Below are 21,950 nucleotides of genomic sequence, written 5' to 3' on the forward strand. Positions count from 1 at the left end.
CAACCTCGCTACTACCGTCTTCCTTTTCACTCACCTCTCACTGTTGTCTCTGATCCATTATGAGGAATATATATATATACATATATATATATATATATATATATATATATATATATATATATATATATATATATTTATTATTTATTATACTTTGTCGCTGTCTCCCGCGTTTGCGAGGTAGCGCAAGGAAACAGACGAAAGAAATGGCCCAACCCCGCCCCATACACATGTATATACATACGTCCACACACGCAAATATACATACCTACACAGCTTTATATATATATATATATATATATATATATATATATATATATATATATATATATATATATATATATATATATATATATATATATATATATATATATACCCGGCCAGTCACTGTTCTGATTTCTCTGAAAATGCGAGAATTATACAGTGTGGGTTGCTCCGTCCTGGTGTGTGTGTTGTCTGGTGCTCGGGGTACCTGGCCAGGCTGACGGTACACGGTACATAGTAACTTCTCGCAACCTGCGATGTATTGACATTGAACATTGAGCCTGCCTCTTGCCCTGTGCCGCGCCCTCTGAGTATACGATCATTGAGCACCGAGGTGCGATCCTTGGGCGCGACGGTGCGACCCCTGAGCATTACGGTACGATCCTTGGGCACGGCGGTACGACCCTTGTGCACGACGGTACGACCCTTGAGCACGACGGTACGACCCTCAAGCACGACGGTACGACCCTCAAGCACGACGGTACGACCCTTGGGCACGACGGTACGACCCTTGAGCACGACGGTACGACCCTCAAGCACGACGGTACGATCCTTGAGCACGACGGTACGATCCTTAAGCATCATAGTCTTGCTTATTTTCTTAACAAACCCATAGAATCAGCTTAAAGGCCAAGCATCATAACCCGAGAGTTGTACAATCGTGTTCACGAGGATCGTAAAGTCGCACTCAAAGGTTGGACCATCGTTCCAAAAGGGCTGAATGACCCCACAGGAACCATTACCGTAGAGGAGGCGTAACAGCCAATCAGGTCGAACAACTCTGGTCGTCCCGCGATTTCCCAACAGGACAGTGATGTTCATAACTGAGTTTAATGAGGAGGTGAGGCAGACAGTTTAATGAGGAGATGAGGCAGACAGTTTAATGAGGAGATGAGGCAGACAGTTTAATGAGGAGGTGAGGCAGACACTTTAATGAGGAGATGAGGCAGACAGTTTAATGAGGAGGTGAGGCAGACACTTTAATGAGGAGATGAGGCAGACAGTTTAATGAGGAGGTGAGGCAGACACTTTAATGAGGAGATGAGGCAGACAGTTTAATGAGGAGGTGAGGCAGACACTTTAATGAGGAGATGAGGCAGACAGTTTAATGAGGAGGTGAGGCAGACACTTTAATGAGGAGATGAGGCAGACAGTTTAATGAGGAGGTGAGGCAGACACTTTAATGAGGAGATGAGGCAGACAGTTTAATGAGGAGATGAGGCAGACAGTTTAATGAGGAGATGAGGCATACAGTTTAATGAGGGGATGAGGCAGACAGTTTTAGATGAGGCAGACAGTTTAATGAGATGAAACAGTTTATTGTGGGGATGAGGCAGACGTGAGGTTCGTGACCCTTAGGCCCACAAGTCTGCCAGGTCCTGGATCATGAGGAGCTAGGGAGGGCAGGAGGGAGTCAGGGAGGGCAGGAGGGAGTCAGGGAGGGCAGGAGGGAGTCAGGGAGGACTGGGGAGAGGGGGGATTAGGAAGGAGATGCTGGGCAACACGGAAGTAGAAAGTTAACGCAGCACCTGCCCGGTGTGAGGGGAGTTGAAAGGATGGCGTGTCGTCTAGTATGAGGAGGGAGGGAGGTGATGGAGTCCAGGTGAGCGTGAGGGAAGGGAGGGAGGGAGGGAGGGGGAAGGTTTCCAGCTCGACCTTCCAGGAAGGCATTGAGCGCTGCCGCAGGTGTACAACCCAGGTCGGCCAGGTCACGCCAGCCCGGACCGCTGCCGTGTTTACCGGATTCGCATTATATCGCCGTGGTGTCCGGCCGTCAGTCCGGTAGCCCGGCCACGGGTGGGGGGACAACCAGACAGGGTTTAAAAGGCACCAGTTATTCTCTGTCATGTTTACACGTAGACTCGGGTGTAAATACTTCCCAGAAGCTGGAAAGGAGGTTATTTTTGTGGCCCGGGTCAACATTTCTGAAACATTACGTACGAGTCGTGATTTATGGGATGATTAAAGGGTCAAAATCACATTTCATGTTTGTTTGTGCTTGTGGTATATATATATATATATATATATATATATATATATATATATATATATATATATATATATATATATATATATATATATGTATATGTTATGTGTGTGTATGTGTGTGTGCGTGTGTGTGTGTGTGTAATATAGACAGAGGCTACAGTGGTGAACAGTTTTTATGGAACATAGGCCTTCTCCTATGAATAATGGAAGGTTGAATATCGGGTAAAAGTACGATAATAAGATGGTGTCACATGTAGCCAACCAGCGTAGGTTTTTTATTATGAGGCAGACGATGAGAATTAGTATTCAAGACATGGATGGTGTACGATGGGTCCGGCCCTCACTACGCCTCTCCCAAGCCAGGAGGTGAGTGCTTCCCTGGGCGGCTGGCTGTCTGTCTACAGCCTCTCCTACGGCCGTTACTGTCTACGACCCGTGGGATCAGGTCGTCTGTTCCGTAGGACTTGAGTAAGTGTCGTGTGTGAGAAGCAGATTTTAGAGGTGGGACTCGCATCCTACTCGTAGAATTGAACTCTGAGGCGTCTTACGTTGTGCCAGCAAGGGTTACGTCGTTGTAGCCAAGGTTTACGTCGTTGTAGCCAAGGGGTACGTTACTGTAGCCAAGGGTTACGTCGCTGTAGCCAAGGTTTACGTCGTTGTAGCCAAGGGTTACGTCGCTGTAGCCAAGAGTCGCGTCGTTGTTACAAGTCGTCTTTATCAGATATATATGTAGATGCTGCGATAGTCGTAGCCTAACGTGGCATTGGCTTAAACAGACGCAATCCTCTGTCGCAAAGCCTAACACATCCCCGATATATCTACCTTCTCAGACCACGTCCAGCGCACCGTGGAATGTGCACTTGTATGTCTCACGTAGTATAGTGGTAACTCAACCTTCTTCCAGTAATGGCCGACGTAGAGTAACTTAACATGACCTAACGTGTCATATAGACATGATGGTCATGTCCCACCATAACGTAAAGTACATCGTAGATATGACACTACCAACTTAGCCTGGTAGCAAATCCATATACCATATATCTTGATCACGTGAGTGCTAACCTAATGTTATATAACCACTACCATATATATATATATATATATATATATATATATATATATATATATATATATATATATATAATATCATCTAATCTTATACACCCATTCTTAGTCAAAGATATGCGTGTACTACACTTAATATCTCGTAACCTAACAACTCTAAATCTAACTAGCTATATTCTAACCTCAGATATCCTATCATTACCCTTCGTATTCTATTGTAATGTGTCTCTTTTCATCGTCTTTCACTTAACGAGCTAACGTAGATTACATGCGAGGAATAACGAAATGCATTGAATATTAATATTATTATGGACGGGGGACCCTCATTATGCAACTGAGTGGATCCCTTTTATTTTGAGAAGATCAGGCCAGGTGTTTTCTAAATAGTTAGGACCAGGTTAGGTTAGACGTGGTTAGGACCAAGTTAGCGTAGGTCAGTCACGGTTTGTAGTGAGAGGAACGAGGGTGATTGCACTAATTAAGGCTTCGGTCTTTTGGATTTCCTGAGAGCCACAGCGAGGAGGGCATATTTGTTTTAAAGGACGAAGGACACGTAGTCCTGGCTAGGTAGAGGTGAGGACAGAGCGTACCATACAGTGGGTAGAATACAGGGACACTGGAGGGTGACGGGTGGGCGGGCCCACAGGGTCTTCATTCTGGAAGAACTCGGAGGAAGAGCGCTTGATATCACTGTTATAATGGAAAGTAAGTCAACATACTGTGTAGATATAGCGTGTCTGGGAGCATACATGTATAAGAATGATGTTATCCAAGGATTCTGATATGATGGAAATATAACCACTACAGTGAGGGGTTAGAATACAATATACGTGATGTAGTTGAGGCATACGATATACTTTCATGTAGTTGAGGCATACGATATACTTTCATGTAGTTGAGGCATACAGTATACTTGCTGTAGTTACACTGGTAATGATACAGAGGTTGAGGGTATATCAGATACAGGATGTCCAGGATACAGGGAGGTACTTACGGTTACAGAGAGGAGGCTCGGTACATGAGGCGGGGCACAGCACAGAAGACGGCAGGCTGTGGGTACAGCAAGAGATGAGTGACTGTGTGCGGCTGTGTACACACACACACACACACACACACACACACACACACACACACTTCCTGTAAACAGCTGTGTGTAGATACAGTTCTGGGAAGTGTTCGTTTGTGAAGCCTGCCGCCGCTCAGCTGACTCTCTTATTACGGTAGACACATGGGGGGGCTACACTGAAGGAAGGAAGGAGAGAGAGAGAGAGAGAGAGAGAGAGAGAGAGAGAGAGAGAGAGAGAGAGAGAGAGAGAGAGAGACAGACAGACAGACAGACAGACAGACAGACAGACAGACTGACAGACATGTACACCAAGATGAGAAACTAGTGAAAAGAGCAAAAAAAAAAGAATCAGCACATAGAGAACAAGAGAAGATAAAGCCGAGAGAGAGAGAGAGAGAGAGAGAGAGAGAGAGAGAGAGAGAGAGAGAGAGAGAGAGAGAGAGTCTTTTTCTTTCAGTTCGTCTCGTCCCAGCCATAGAGGGGTGGTCGGGGCTGTACAAACACAGAGAGTGAACATTTCTCAGTAACTGTATTATCTGCTCCACCAAGAACAACAACACATTACCAATATGATGTGTGAGCCGCCAACACTGCTCACGTCTCGGGCCGGTACCAGCGGCACAGCCAGGATGCTAAGGAGGACGTCTTGTGCTACAAGTCGCTTACAAAAAAAAAAAAAAAAAGATGGGTGAAAAGTGGTTCGAGCGGATGATTCGGATCATTGGTATGGTTGTTGGTGATTCGAATCAGATGTATCAGTACCATCTGGCCGGACGTAAGGAAACGGTTTCCTTCTACAAGTGCAAAGCTCATGTCATGAAGACTTCCGTAGCGCCAGCCTGTACAGTCTCCACCACCTGGGACTTGGTCTCTTGAAGGCGACGCGTAGCGCAGACCCTCACCAACACGTAGTGCAGACCCTCACCAACACATACAGCAGACCCTCACCAACGCGTACAGCAGACCCTCTCCAACACATACAGCAGACCCTCACCAACACATACAGCAGACCTTCACCACAGACGCGTGGGCATCATAACCTGCCTCCTGTTGCCTTCATCACGTGCACGGCACTCTGATCTTGACTTCATCAACGTGCACGTCACGCTCATCTTGACTTCATCCATTTGCCCTCAACATTTTTCAGCCATCACCACGACCAAAGTCCCCTTGATTCAGCCAGCTGGACACCACCTCCCTCACTACAGCCAGCTGGACCCCGCCTCCCTCACCACAGCCAGCTGGACCCCGCCTCCCTCACTACAGCCAGCTGGACCCTGCCTCCCTCACCACAGCCAGCTGGACCCCGCCTCCCTCACCACAGCCATACGATGATCAGTCGCATCTGCATGACCTTCTTACCCGGAACTCGTAATTAATATTCTGGGAAGGATTGTCATGTGTTCTGGAGGCAAGGTGGGCGCGGGGAATTGCTATCGGCTGGTATATATATATATATATATATATATATATATATATATATATATATATATATATATATATATATATATATATATATATATATATATTCCTATGAGTCCACGGGGAAAATGAAATACGATAAGTTCCCAAGTGCACTTTCATGTAATAATCACATCATAAGGGGAGACACAAGAGAGAAATACAACAGTCAGTCGATACACAACGAAGAGACGTAGCTAGGACGCCATTTGGTAAACAAGGAAGGACCCTTTTATGGGGGCCCATACAACATCCAGGCCGGACGCCGCGTGAGGACAGGGTAAGGCGGGCTCCTTTCGGGAGAGAAGGTCGTGCATGAGGGTGTCGTGACTCCTTTCCCTCCACTGACTTTGTGTGAGGCAGCAGCGCTGACTGAAGGTGAGGTGTGGCTCGCGCCGTGTAAACACTCGCAGTAGGTGAAGCCCAGGAGTACGATAAAGAATGTATGGTTGTGGAGGACGTTAGGAAGATTGGGTTGGGGGAGGGGCCACTAGTGTGATATTCCCTCCCTGTGCAGTACAGATGGGTAACCACACACACACACACACACACACACACACAGAGTGGGCGATAAATAACGGCTATTCTCTTGGTGTGTTTGCTTCCTTGACTTACCCCCTCCCCCCCCCAACCCCAAGTCTCTCCCCTCCTGTCTGACCCACCCTTCCCTCTCCCATCCTGTCTAACCCTCCCTTCCCTCTCCCTCCTTCCGTCTCCTCTTTCCTCTCACTGCCCCCATCCCACCCCCATCCCAGCCATTCTCAAGTTCTGATCACCTGTGGAGGCTTCCCCTCCCCTCCCCCTCAAACATCCGGCCGTAAATACTGCACCCCCAAACCCCCGTCACCCCTCCGTCACCCCTCCGTTACCCACCCACCACCAGCATCTCCCTCGGTTTTTTACCTCCCACTTTCCTGACTCCCACCATAATCTTTAAACCTGCACCTCCTCTACGCCCTTGCACTCCTTCCTTACCCCCCCCCCCCCCGGCAAACCTCCGTAACAACCCCAGAAATCACCCCGGCCCACCGCTCCCCTGAAAAGGAAAAAATAAGAATCTGGTAACATAAGGACAGAAAACGGCAAAATAAGTGTCGGTTAGACGGGGTTTCGGGGAAGCGGGCGTACCGCTGAATACTGTATTGAACCTCTGGGAAGCGGGTGTGAGGGTGGTCACGATCCTGGCTGGGGTTTAGTGTGGCGCTGCTGCTGTGTCCGGCGTCTGGGCATGTCCCTTGTCTTGTCCTATGGCTTGGGCCAATCCTCGGCAACTAGAAGTTTCGTTTGAACGGTCCTCATATATATATATATATATATATATATATATATATATATATATATATATATATATATATATATATATATACCTTATTGCTTTTCTCGCTTTAGCGAGTTAGTGTCAGGAACAGACAAAGGGCGGACTCCTTTGCACACATCCAGTCTCAAGCTGGTTGTGTAATGTAATGAAAACAGTGACTTCCATGCACAGGCAAGGCCCCGAAGACAACTCCAAGGTTTGCCTTGACTGCACCACATATGCCCTAGCTCAGTCCACCGAAACTAGGTCGCCCCCCATATACCACTTCGCTCAGATGCATTCTTTCCACCGCACGCCTCTCACTTTCCCCGAATGTTCGGGCCTCTTAACCAAAGACCTTATTCACTTCACCCCTCTCATCCCTTGTCGGTGTCCCCTTCCTCCTTGTTCCCTCCACCACTGACACGTTAATCCTCTCAGCCAGTCCCTCTTCGCTCATCCTCTCCATACGCTTGAACCATTTTCAGCTCATCAACCTGATTGGCCCTATCAGTCAGACTGAGCTTACTACCACACACCTCTTACACGATGAATCCCCTCCCCCCAACACACACACACGCACACACACACACACACACACACACACACACACACACACACACACACACACACACACACACACACACACACACACATACACACACTAGAGGCTTTTGACCCCTATAATGGTGATGTCACTCATGAAATTTCTCCACGTGTGTTAAAGATGTGTGTAAATACATCAGACCGATAACCTTAAATGTTGCGCATGTCGTTTGAGGAAGATAAAGTACCAAAGGGAATGAAAAAGAGCCCACATGTCATGCCAATCTCTTAAGACAGGAGACCGGGGTGGATGTGCTGGGCTACAAATCTGTCTCCCTGACGAGCATGGTATGTAAACTACTGGAAAAGATGATCCGGAGGCAGATGGTTGGCTTCTTATAAAGAACTACCATGCGCTGTAAGTGAAGACTGTGCAGCAGTGACAGGGGACAAGATCATGTGAAAGGAACCTCTTAGATTTCCATCAGAGAATGAGTTCCCTTTTAGATGAAACAGAAAGCTGGGTGGATTGTTAGTAATATGGACGTCCAGAGAGCATTTGACGCTGTGCCACACAGGAGGTTGGTAAATATGCTGGATCTTCGGGCAGGAATGAGGAGACTTCCTCGAGGGACAGATTATTTTCGTGGAAGGGAACAGATGGCGAATGTCGGAGGAACCCTCAGGTAGTGGGTTGAGATCACTAACAGCGGTGCCGCAGGAGTCTCCTCTCGTGACCATTGCTCCTCTTGATCTCTGCGATCGATCTGCCAGAAGGACTGGACTCCAGTCGGTGGTGTTGCCAGAGTCACTGGGACATAAGATGCGGTGAAGATCGTCTGAACCCCCAAGGGGACGCAGACGACCCCAATGGCTAGTCTGGTACATTAGGATCATGACAGTCATCGCAAGGAAATGCAAGACGTGAGCTGGACTGAAGTGAAGGAAGACCTCGCTATGAATGATCATCAAGATGAAAATACGTGGCAGGAACCTATGTGGGAGGGGACCGAGAGTGGGGCATCGTCCGCAACTCTCTCGCCTCCACACACAGCGTAATCAACATCATGCACCACATGGTCACTTTTACCATCAGGTGCTTCATATTGCAGAAGTTCCACTCCCATCCTATTTCAAGATCAGGCGGAGACGATGTATCAGTTGAAGGAGTTTGTGTTCTCAGTGACTCTCTCTCCGTGTGTGTGTGTGTGGTAAACGTTAACACATAAAAAGAAATGGTTAACAAGCCAAGGTAACAAATGCAAAGGTCAGCTGATGTGCTTAATCCAAAGATCAGCTGATCTGGTCATTTACATAACGACGTGACCTTGAGAACAGCTGATCCTTGTAGCCCCCGCCACCTACACACATCCTGGTAAATACACTCATGGTTGATGGGGTCATGAGTGTATGTATGGACGTCAGAGTGCTCCCAGCTCGAGACTAACCCATCAGCTGACTCACGTAAACAAACATCCGAGAATCCACCAGACAGTTACTCAGGAGAGACACGTTACTCACGAGACCCGTTACTCATGAGTTACGTTACTCACGAGACCCGTTACTCAGGAGATACGTTACTCACGAGATACGTTAACATCGAGACACGTTACTCACGAGACACGTGCGTAAGTGCGAGGGAGTCAGTCAGCTGGTCAAGGATGGTAGCCTCCGCCGGTCATATATGGCTCGGGTAAACACAAGACATGGAGAGTTGGGATGCCCTTTTTGCTCCGCTTCCCTACAGGATCAGCGGCCATCACGACCAAGCACAAACGAGAAGCGAGACTTGGCGGGGCAAGATAATGGTAGAATTAGTGAATCAGTCGCAGGGGGGGGGTCGAGCTATTTTATGCCGTGACGCAACTTAAGTTACGGCTGACCTTTTTGGAAGCGGGTCGCTTACACACACACACACACACACACACACACACAACACACGCACGCACTGCCTTCTGAGAACAGCAGAAGTTAAGTGAAGGGAAACTGGAATTAAATACAGATCTTCCAGTCATGGTGTTGAACTGGACTTTTCCTGGAAAAGAAGCGACAAGAACACACCCCGATCAGGGAAAAATCTGTCTTAGAATCACACGATACAATGTCAACCTGCGCGTTTTTACCTCGTGTTGCGCTTTCACTTCCTCCCATCCGAAATGTTATAGTTTCCTCTCGTCCCACTTTACACACGCACACACACACACACACACACAACTTGAATATATATATATATATATATATATATATATATATATATATATATATATATATATATATATATATATATATATATTTATATATATGTTGGAAAGGATCACAATTTTGCGCGTGATCAAGATATTCCTATGAGTCCACGGGGAAAATGAAACACGATAAGTTCCCAAGTGCACTTTCGTGTAATAATCACATCATCAGGGGAGACACGAGAGAGAAATATAACATCAGTTGATATACAACGAAGAGACGTAGCTAGGACGCCATTTGGTAAACATGCTTGATCGTCGTTTCCCGTGTCAGCAAGGTAGTGCAAGGAACAGCTGCCATGTCTAATGCACCGAAACCACAGCTCACCTATCTACATCTAGACTCCCACAGACCTTTCCATGGTTTATCACCGGAGCTTCACATGCCCTGGTTCAGTCCAGTGACAGCACGTCGACCCCAGTGTAACACATTCTTCCAATTTACTCTCCCCCTTGCACGCCTTTCACCCTCCTTGCACGCTCAGGTCCCGATTGCTCAAAAAAATTTTCACTCCATCCTTCCATTTTCAATTTGGTCTCCCAGTTCTCCTTGTCCTCTCCAATTCGGACGTATAATCCCTTTCTCAAGCTCTCCTCACTCAGTCTCTCCATATGTCCATACCATTTCAGCACACCTTCTTCAGCTCTCTCAACCACACTGTTTACATTATATATATATATATATATATATATATATATATATATATATATAATTTGACAGCCTTAATCTCTCCGTATTTCAAAGTTCCCTCCGTTGCAGCTGAGCGCCTGCTGGACTCCTGATTGGTCCGCCGTTCCTAGGCCGTTTCTAGCGGGTATACGAATGCCGACTGAACATTGAGGTCAGTTGTTGGCCATGACCCCTGGACTGGAGTCTGATACCACTGAAAAGTGAGATCTGAGACCCATTGAACCCTGTGAGTAGACCTTGAGAATGTTATTTTGAATTCAGTTTTGAAAAAAAAAAAAGGGAGATAACATTTCAAGCGTAAACCTGTGTGATGTAAATAACCATTTGTGTTTCATTTATCTATAAAGTTACATGATAAATCTTCCTTCCTGTTTACCAGGAAAAATGTCAAAAATAGATAAATGAACACATTCTAAAGTTGCCTGTTCCACAGAAAACATTTCATACCTTTTCTCATTCACCTGAAATTCGCATAAATTTTTCATAAATCATTTATTTAGGTCATGTTTTATGGACGCAAGTGTTCTTATGTCCTTTTTTTTCATGTTGTTGTGCCAGTATCGAACTTTAATTGTAAATTCATTTTTTTTTCTGTACAATTGTTTTTGGCCGGTTGCCTGAATAAGGTGTATGATCATCATACCTCCGCCATCTGGTGAGGGTCTTCTCGGGGTGGAGGGGGGGGGGGGAGGTAGGGGTGCTGAGGGTGTACTGTAGGGGAGTGTACATACAAGGGTGTGTTGGCGGGAGGCTTGAGGTGTGGTGAAGATGAGGAGGGTTGGCTGGTAAGGTTTCGCCCTCACAGTCGGTATTGTTTACGAAGCGTCCAGCCCCACCCACCCACGCAAGTGACACACACACACACCACACACACACACACACACACACGGAGCGAGACAAGAGGGAGGCGGCAGACAGGGAGGAACCTGTCAACTGTTCACAGCTCCCTCGTGGGCCGGAGTTATTCCTGTTGGGGCGGCAGTGTAGCAGCAGTACTCCAGGTGCATCTGAATTATTCCTCTCACCTTCCCGGAAACACGAGTTTATCGAAGGAGGATCAATATATGTGGCCGCCCAACCATCCACCCCCCCCCCCCTCCAACGTCAGCCTGCTTGAGCCGTGAGATATCATGTGGAGTAATGGCTGAGTAACTGCTGACGCCACCAGTAACTGCTGACATCACCAGTAACTGCTGACATCACCAGTAACTCCTGACATCACCAGTAACTCCTGACATCACCAATAACTCCTGACGCCAGTGCAGTTCAGTAAGCTCCCCGTGAATATACTAGCCTTTGATGGTTCATTCACATATGGGCCTACGGTATTAAAGGGGTTAAGTAAGTTATATATATATATATATATATATATATATATATATATATATATATATATATATATATATATATATATATATATATATATATTATATATATATATATATATATATATATATATATATATATATATATATATATATATATATATATATATATTGGTATCTGTGTGTGTGTGTGTGTGTGTGTGTGTGTGGTTTCCGAAATTTGCGTTGCATTTTTAAGTTGTACGATTTCCTATATTCATTCATCAATATCCTTTGATGTCTCTCTTCTTTGGAAGTGACTTCAAAGCTTCGAGGGTGATGAATGTGAGCTGAGTCACGAGGGGTGTTGTTGGCTGAGGTTACTCAGTGTCGTATTCCAGTTACCTTACCAAGTATTGATACCGTGGGCGTAAAGACTGGCTTCTTATAGTGGTGGAGCTTTATATCTGCTACACACACACACACACACACACACACACACACACACACACACACACACACACACACACAATAGATGCATGCCAAAGTAACCTTCTCCAAATGGGTCGAGGTGACCGGCGAAGTGCCACGGTGGGACCATTGTTCTTCGTGATCTGTATTTACAAATTGCCAGAATTGCATCAGCTTAACAAGGGGACCTAGACAGACTCCAGAGTTGGTGTGATGCAAATGTAAAGTAATGGGGATGAGACACAGTGAGAGGACTTGATATGGTCATTCTCTCTCTCTCTCTCTCTCTCTCTCTCTCTCTCTCTCTCTCTCTCTCTCTCTCTCTCTCTCTCTCTCTCTCTCTCTCTCTCTCTCGCTAAGGGTAGCGACTCCAGCCACTCTCCAAGCTCCCTCTTCCCCCAGTCGCCCCTTATCCCACGTCCCCACTCCTCCATTCGATATAGACACCTGGCCGGGGACACCCCACCAGCGCAGGTGTTGAAAATTCATTCTCAGAATTTACGTTTGATGCGGTTGAAAGATATATCGCTGAGTATACACGTTAATACACATTGTAAACTCATGAAGTGGTGATGTATATACCCCAGGTCGGGAGGGTCATTCATTTCCCCTGTGGTAGTGAAAGGTCCCCTGAATCAGGCAGGATTCCCCCGTGTCTTGGCTGTCCTGCTGGGGGGAGGAGGAGGTGCCTGGCTGACCACCCTGGCTCCTCGATCGCCTCCATATCCTCGCTCTCAACCCCAGCCGAGCTAGGACCTGACTGCATCTCCCACCGGCACGCACCGACCGCAACCAACAGGGACCAGGAGGGCCTCTGTGCCCGAGGCTACGTCGCACGTCTTTGTCTCGTGTCATACCACCTTATCCTGTTCCATTACATGAGGTGGGGAAGGGGGGGGGGGGTTCCATCCAGATTCCAGCGTCCGTCGTCACCATCCACCTCCCTAGGTGGATGGTGACGCCCCCCCCCCCCCCCCCACACACACACACACACACCTGCGAGATACTCAGGAAGTTGAGGTCTCTTTCCTGGCGGGTCCTTGACTGTGAGGAAGCCGGTTTCCTGATATGTTGTGCCTGATGAGCAAAATTGCTGCAGCTTAGCGATTGAGGCCAATGTTGTGGCCAGTCATCTGTTTGTTGGCGGTGTGAATAACAGCACGTCAATCGGGAAGGGACTGGAGAGGACCTGTTTTGTGACGCTGAGGAGTGGTCGTTCACTAGAGAACAACGTTGACTCATTAGACACCTGATGAGGGGAGCGAGAGGTGGGAAGAACCGGTGAACACCTAGGGTGTGTTAAGGCCCGACCACCTCACTTGGGTCTGAGCATCTCTCTCTCTCTCTCTCTCTCTCTCTCTCTCTCTCTCTCTCTCTCTCTCTCTCTCTCTCTCTCTCTCTCTCTCTCTCTCTCTCTCTCTCTCTCTCTCTCTCTCTGTATAAACCTATAGTTACGATGCCTTGATCTGTCAGACCGAAGGCCTTCCCCTGATCCACTTGCCCCGACGTGTTGTGAAAGTGTACGCACATGCTGCCCGGGCCAGTACTTCCTCCTCCCCCAGGGTGGAAGGACATCACCACCTGCCAGAGTGGCGCCCCTTCCTCGTCTGACTCCTGCATAGGCCGCTCTGAGGGTCACGAAGGATGCCCGACAGCGGCAGTCGGCGTGGCGCTGCCTGGCCTCTACCTCAGTGAGGAGGGGCAGGCCTGGGTGTGTGCCCCGCTCGGTAGACGTTGGCAGGTGTTGGTAACAGCGGCAGGGGACCTGTCAGTGGTAGGGGGTAGCCAGGCCGTGAGTGTACTGTATCACAAGATAGCGCAGCCACAAGAGCTGCACTATCTTGGGTCATAATCACTCACATCAGTAGCGATTCTGGCAGCCTCCAGGGGAGCGAGATGTCACGTGGAGAGAGCCATGACCCAGCCTGTCCTCACCTGATCTGTATACTCGCGTCACAAATGACAAGTATCCAAACATTGAAAACATTGATTGGGCAGCACGGACGATTTAATGAGTAACCCAGTCGGCACGTACACAAATGCTCGGTAAGGACTTGTCGAGTCGACTGGAAAGCCTTCCCTCTTCTGTTGTGACTTTCTAAAAGTTGGAAGAGAAAGGGCAAAGCGGAGATCTTTTCCTCGAAGGCCCAGTTCCTGCTTGGCTGATTGTCAGTCTTGATCACACATTCTTCCCGTATTTCTTCATTTTTTTCTTTTTTACTTATCGTTCTTTATAGTCGTATCCTCTCCAGTCTCATCTACGTCCTCACATCCTCGTCATTATTATTAGTAGGTTTTGCTCGTGATTGTCGTCTTCAATAAAAAACTTTTTGAATTGACGAGACATTTAAGACTCAGCGTCCCTTGGTGGAGTGAGGGCGTAATGCAAGGCTAGCGTCCCTCCAGGTTGTTGGAAGGAGTACCACAGGCTTGACGTCCGTCCCTCCAGGGTGGTGGTGGAGGAGGGAGCATCGTCCAACAATAGGGAGCAACACAATACATCTTCCAGCATCATCTTACAATAAAGTGTTACCTGGAGTCTTGACACACCACACCACTGCCACTCCTCCTCAGCCCACTCCTCCGGGAATCTCCCCCGCCAGCCAGGATGGAGGTCAGCTTCTATTTCTGGACCTGTGTTTCATTTCAGTCTTCGCGCGGTGAACATTTTACATTCCACGTCCGTGTAGGCGTTCCCTCCGCTGTGGTGTTGGGGTCGGTCGTGATGTGTTGCCTGGACCGTCATGGGTTCGGACTCCTGCTTCTCTTGTCGTCTTGCACTCGGGTCTGACTGTACTTTGTCTGTGGACCAAGTTGTGCGTCACCGCCAGTGTCCCGCTAACTTGTTCGCGTCCCTTTGTGAGTGCAGATGATAACACCTGGCGTAAGGCCACCACACGTGTAGGGAGATAGCTAGATAGGCTGAGTGTAGCGCAACCTTGGAGTTGCAGGAACCACTGGACTTAGGGTCCAGGGGTTATAACCTCAGTCCCCCTTTTCACACAGGGGTCCTCAGGTTGTTTGATGATGATGATGATGATGATGCACAAGTATATAATATGTCTGACCAATGCTTCGTTAATGATATCATTCGGAAATACATTGTTATTATCATTACTAATAATGTAGTGAGGAGCGTGCCTTGCAGTGTGTGGTGTGGCAAGTGTGTAACATGATTTAACGTGGTCATAAGCTAGCGATAATAGTAGGAAGTTATTCATTAATAGCTTGTGGCCAAGTTGCTGTTCTTCAGTTTCGAAAGTCGCATAGATGAAACATAAAATCCCATAGACTGGTCTGATACCCTTGCTGACTGCAGCAGCAGTCGTCCAATAAACAGTCTTGACAATTACCGAAACTGGTAGCCTCTGGAAAGGACGTCGTCTCTCTCTCTCTCTCTCTCTCTCTCTCTCTCTCTCTCTCTCTCTCTCTCTCTCTCTCTCTCTCTCTCTCTCTCTCTCTCTCTCTCTCTCTCTCTCTCTCTCTCTCAAAACACCTTGATGGAGTTGTCGGACGCACGATCACTAACCCCCATATACAGTTGTCGGACGCACGGTCACTAACCCCCAGAAAACAGTCGCTTTTAATTCATCCATTTTCCTTGACAGGATAGACAGTGTTGGCTGCCGGGGTGATACATTTTTTTTTATAGAAAATATTGAGCTATATATTACCTATACTATACGAGTCGGTCCTCAGGAGCTGGCAGCAGAGGGCCTGTAACGATAGATCCATATACGAGAATAGGATTGCCGGGAACAGTTACAAAATCCTGTTCATCCAGACGTTAGCCATGTTTGATGACATCATAACGCAAGTGAGAAATCAAGATTAAATTCAGTTATGAAGAAAAAAAAGAAGTGAACGCTACCGTGTCCGTCCGATCGGGACTACAAAGCGGGATGTCACATTGAGTGGAAGGGCAAGATAACATCACGGGAACAATGGCCAGATATAACAACGTGCTGTGGGGCAAGGGAGGGAGAGGAGGAGGTGGTGGTGTGGGGAAACAGAGAGCGGGGACGCGGTAGTGAGGGCGACGCAGACAATGTTCACGGATCAGAAATATGAGAAACGCGTCGAGGGTAATAATAATAGTCACGCTGCAGCGAGAACGGCCACGCACGCACCGAAATAACTGTCACGGGAACGATGATGAGAGAGAGAGAGAGAGAGAGAGAGAGAGAGAGAGAGAGAGAGAGAGAGAGAGAGAGAGAGAGAGAGAGAGAGAGGTGAAAGAACTAATTAGTAGCCAGGTATCATCTTCGTCGTCATCATCATCATCATCATAACCCCGGGGCACAAGCGGACTGTGTGTCACGTCGGACGCGCTGGTGGTGCGTCCAGTTCCCGCACGTACATACATACGTACATCATAGACACATCGCACGGTGACCGGCAGTGCCTCATGTTGCCGCCACACACACACACACATCCTCATGCACACCAGCTTTATATGATGTAGATTTCACACACATACACACACACACACACACACCTTCCTCCTTCCATCCCCACTGTTGCTAACCCCCTGACGAAGGCCAGGTCTGGAGGAGGCTGGGAAGCAGCCGATATAATGAGGGTTAAGTGATGCGATCTGGGGGACGGGAACTATTGCCGACATTTCCGTTGTTGTGGTGTAAAGATAGCGGCCTGGCTCGTCGCTTGGGCTATTTATACACTCGCCGGCCAGGAAGAATGTGGGAGGATTTGGAGGATTTTAAGTTACGAGGGAGAGAGAGAGAGAGAGAGAGAGAGAGAGAGAGAGAGAGAGAGGTGGGGGAGTGTCTGTGGGCGGGGAGCAAGATGGAAATGGTTGGGTGAGAGAGGCGAGAGGTCACGGTCATGACGGAGGCGGGCATCCTGAACCTCGGCCGAGCGCTGGACGATGCTCACACTGAGACTCTCACATCCTCTCTCTCTCTCTCTCTCTCTCTCTCTCTCTCTCTCTCTCTCTCTCTCTCTCTCTCTCTCTCTCTGAGACTCTCGGATCCGCGGGGAAAAATAACCCCCAGATGTGATTATCACAACAACAATAAAAAAAATGGGCTTTACTGCTTCGATAATCTCCGAACCCTTCTTCCTCCCCTCCCGTTGAGGCTTCACGTGTCTTTGCGTGGGTGGGTCTGGAAACACGACAGGTAAGACAAAGGAAGGAAAAGCGGATCTCTGTGGGGGGAGAGAGAGAGAGAGAGAGAGAGAGAGAGAGAGAGAGAGAGAGAGAGAGAGAGAGACCGTAGGTGGCTCTATAGTGCCACAGGCAGGCAGTCAGCCTCCTGATGGAGGGATGGAGGCTTCATTACTCGATTACATCTACCTTAAGTGGGATTGTGTAACAATGAATCATTCTGGATCAGTATTGTCTCCCCACCTGATCTCTGCTTTCTCTTTCATTTTGATCATTTCGTTCACTGTGTTTCCTTCCTTTCCAGATGAACGTTCCTACCTCTGACACCCTAACAACATCTACACCTAAGAACTTCCCCTCACACACACGGGTCGGGAACAGACATGAATGTGGCGAAGACAAGAAGACAAGAAAGGTATGGACATCGTGATTACGTTTGTTGCATAAGATTATTATTATTATCATTATCATTATGTCCATTAACAGCACGTCGCTCCCCATATATTACCTCATTGCAGTTCATATTATCCTGCGTACGGACCTATGAAATGTTTTGATCTTTGACATTCGATACAAGACTCTAGCACTCGTTTCTTTTTTATTTCCCCATTTATATTGCCATTATGTGTTCACGTCAGGTGAGTAGGTGTGGTCAGTGTTGCGTGTCTGGACATGTATGGCAGGCTATACATGTATGGCAGGCTATACATGTATGGCAGGCTATACGTGTATGGCAAGGTATACATGACCGCTCGTGTGAAGCGGCGTGATTAGTACACATTCCTCCTTACACACGACCACATTTATTTTTGCCACATGTGTTCCGACGCGTGCGTGCGCCTGCACACCTCTGTCGGTAAAATGCCACACTTATTGCTCATAATTGCCTCACTGCACGTTAGTAAATACACACAACTCGATACACATGGACGATGTGTTCCTTGCTACACCTGGTGTCGTCAGCAGTGTGTGTCCTGTGAGTGTGTGGGTCGTGTCTGTGGGCGACACATGCCTCGCTCATGATTTAAAGGGCGCACCATTCATGCCCCTCGTCCCGTCCCATGACCTGCCGGAGCCACAGGCAACAGGAAGAACCCTAGACATTCCTAGGTGCCCCCGGCGGCTGTCCCAGCACCCCCACAAGATCTGTTTTTGTACGTAAGGCGCCGGGAGTGTGACCCTTGATGACCCCAGCCGCCAGAGTTCATCCCAGCCCTCCGCCTCTTTGTTATTGCCAGTCGCCCCGAGGAGGACTTGTGTTGCCTAACTCCAGCCATTTGGACGACTCGAAGTCGCCCCGCCTCACACACACACACACACACACACACACACACACACACACACAGTTCTCACGTCCAAACTATAGCAAGCTTCTCTAATTCAACCCAGTCGGAGCTTCGGATTATAGCTTCAACTGAGCGAACTTGGGCCAGCCAGGTTCGGGCAAGTCTGATGAAAACAGGGAAAGTTTGATTTGAACTTGTGGTTGTGTGGTGTAGGGCGGGGGAGGGGGTGAAAATGGTGTGACCAGTGGCAGGAAATACCCAACATTCCCTGGCCACAGGGTTGCCAGCCTCCTACGTGACAGCCAGCGCATGCGCACCGCATCATCCCTTGTTTATGCCCCGTGTGTGTGTGTGCGTGCGTTCATAAACCATCTGTGGAAGTGATCACGTGTGATTTGTGTTCCCGCGCGCTTTGATGTGCATGTGTGTCCATACATATGTACTTTTCTTTGTTATGTTTGCGTGTAGGTCTACATCCGTATGTATGCGTACACGGATGTGTGTGTGTGTGTGTGTGTGTGTGTGTGTGTGTGTGTGTGTGTGTCTTTCATTCATGTGTGTCCTAACTAGTTTGATGCCGGACGTCGCCTCAAAAAAAACCCACTTCGACAAGAACTGTAATAAAACTAGACCAGAATCTATGGAAGATTCTCCTTACAATTGTTCATGAACAGTAGTGAACAAGAACATGGCAACAGCTTCATCTCTGTCACAGTTCCTCAGCCGTCAAAGAGAACAAAAGAATTTACCCAAACGTGTCCACCTGCGTCGGTTGGTGGTGTACATATTTTTTTTCCCCTCTCACCTGAAAACTGGCCGCCATCCGATAATGTCTTCAATGGTGCATCATATTAGACAAGTACAGATTGATTTAGACGTCTCCACGCGCATCAGTCGGCGACCTCCAGTGAGACGCGGTCAGTCTTGGACAAACTGTCACCTGGACCTTCCTGAAGGTATGAAAATCATCTGGATTCTGTTTTTCCCAATGTTTTAAAGAAGTTTCAGAAGCGGTTCGGATGCTTTCGTTTCGTTCTTGCGCCAATTTGTTTGACGCAATCCTCGGGTTGATCAAACAGGCTGTATATATATATATATATATATATATATATATATATATATATATATATATATATATATATATATATATATATATATATATATTTATATTGTTATTTTCATGATCTTCAGATTCTTCAAGCAAGTCTCTGGCTTCCCTTTGTTTCACCCCAGATTCACATGTTTCAGAAAAGCTTCCAAACACGAAATGAGCTCATAAGGCTTCAGATAAGGCTCGTGGTTATCTATCAGCATCTGACATATAAGATCAGAACATAACGAATCTATGATAATGTCATTTATAGCAGCGGAAGGCCTGAAAGTCCCCATTCGAACTGCTGTATCATAGAGAAAGGATTTGCAGTCCTCCAAACCATCATAGGGACATGTATTTGTCATTACTTACAACCAATTCTAACGCAGGCTGGTGTTGACGTGCTGATCAATATGAAGATCTACTCATTATAAAGTTAAGGAGCAGGAAAGGGGGGACATGAAACGGACAATAACACTGAAGTTGATTCTTTGGAAAGGAGGAAACAGAAGGGAAAATGATGAAATAAATGGACATGAAAATCAAACCCTGTAAGCCCGTCTCTGGGCCAGGCTAGTCTGGGTGTTTACATTTCGTTTATTACCCCGGAGGACCAGTCTTATGGCGGGGGTGTCGGCCGCCTGGGCCAGGGGGTTACGTCAGCAGCGAAGCTCGCCCGCCGCGCTCGCAAACCGTCCAACGTCCGCCCGCAGGTCACTGCCGGTGCCCTGAGCAGCAACCTCACCTGCGCGAGGGACAAAGGACGCCTCCGTCCCTCCCTCCTCCACATTCGTCCAGGAAAAAAAAAAGCCGACATTATCGAAACAGCTGTGAATAACTGCATTATATAAATATATGTATGAATACCGATTGTGGCGATGATTAAGATCACATTCGTAACAACGACATTCAAAAACTCGTCTTTATAAAACACCTTTTGCCAGGAGGTTCGCATTGCTAGGCTGAATCCAAAATCGCATTCGTGTACGGACGCACGACTTTTGTAAGTTAGTTGATGAACTACCCACGAATTTCAAGTGGCGTGGTGGTAGATGATACGTGAAATATAAAATGTATGAACTAACTTCACGTTTCACATAAAATTTAGTGTTTAGCGATCAAAAGAGAAGAGAAAATAAAGGATGGCATTGGGCAGGAATGTGACCATATGAATTAGGAATATGTATTTGAACTCTCCTTTGGGATATGTATATAGATTATCGTGTATATATATATATATATATATATATATATATATATATATATATATATATATATATATATATATATATATATATATATATATATATATATATATATATATAATTTTATTTCATACTATTCGCCAGTTCCCGTATTAGCGAGGTAGCGTTAAGAACAGAGGACTGAGCCTTTGAGGGAATATCCTCACTTGCCCCGATTCTCTGTTCCTCTTTTGAAAAATCAAAAAACGAGAGGGGGGAGGATTTCCAGCCTGCCGCCCCCTCCCCTTTTAGTCGCCTTCGTGATGCCTTATATTGCTTACACGGAAGGTTGGGAGGAACCATTCAGTGTACAAATGTACGTTAGATATTCTCTTATGTGATGCCGGGGCTTGTTTAGAGACGTGTGAATCTTGTGACCTCTTACTTCAAGCTTACTCAGGTGGGCATCTGACGATGCGTCGTGCTTAAATCACATATTCGTGCTAGGTTAGTAGGATACTGCGGCGTTCGAAGTTAGCACCAGCCTTTATCCAGTGGGGATGTAAGTTAGCACCAGGCTTTACCCAGTGGGGATGTAAGTTAGCACCAGGCTTTACCCAGTGGGGATGTAAGTTAGCACCAGCCTTTATCCAGTGAGGATGTAAGTTAGCACCAGACTTTACCCAGTGGGGATGTAAGTTAGTTCTATGTACCAGGTATTGATATTAATTTCGCCGCATTTTATGCTACAGCTTCAACACCTCGTCGGGGCTGTTCTCCTCGGGCCATTTTGTTAGACAAACAAAAAGTTTAACCGTTTTATATAAACCTGTTTGTTTCTAGTGCCAGCGGTAAGGTGAATCAG

The 21,950-nt window shown here is 47.1% G+C and overlaps 1 protein-coding gene across 2 annotated transcripts in view; it reads left to right on the forward strand.

Moving 5' to 3' along the window:
* The first annotated feature begins 10,709 nt into the window (after positions 1-10,709).
* The window catches only part of LOC139747417 (tRNA (guanine(6)-N(2))-methyltransferase THUMP3-like), a 106,580-nt gene continuing 95,339 nt past the window's right edge, over positions 10,710-21,950 (forward strand). For both annotated transcript variants that reach the window (XM_071659747.1, XM_071659748.1), the window contains exons 1-2: positions 10,710-10,845; positions 17,827-17,937. In XM_071659747.1, coding sequence (XP_071515848.1) covers positions 17,827-17,937 — 111 coding nt within the window. In that variant the 5' untranslated portion in view covers positions 10,710-10,845. The remainder of the gene's footprint in view (positions 10,846-17,826; positions 17,938-21,950) is intronic.

This window comes from Panulirus ornatus, chromosome 68, assembly GCF_036320965.1.
Source record: "Panulirus ornatus isolate Po-2019 chromosome 68, ASM3632096v1, whole genome shotgun sequence".
Classification (NCBI taxonomy): domain Eukaryota; kingdom Metazoa; phylum Arthropoda; class Malacostraca; order Decapoda; family Palinuridae; genus Panulirus; species Panulirus ornatus.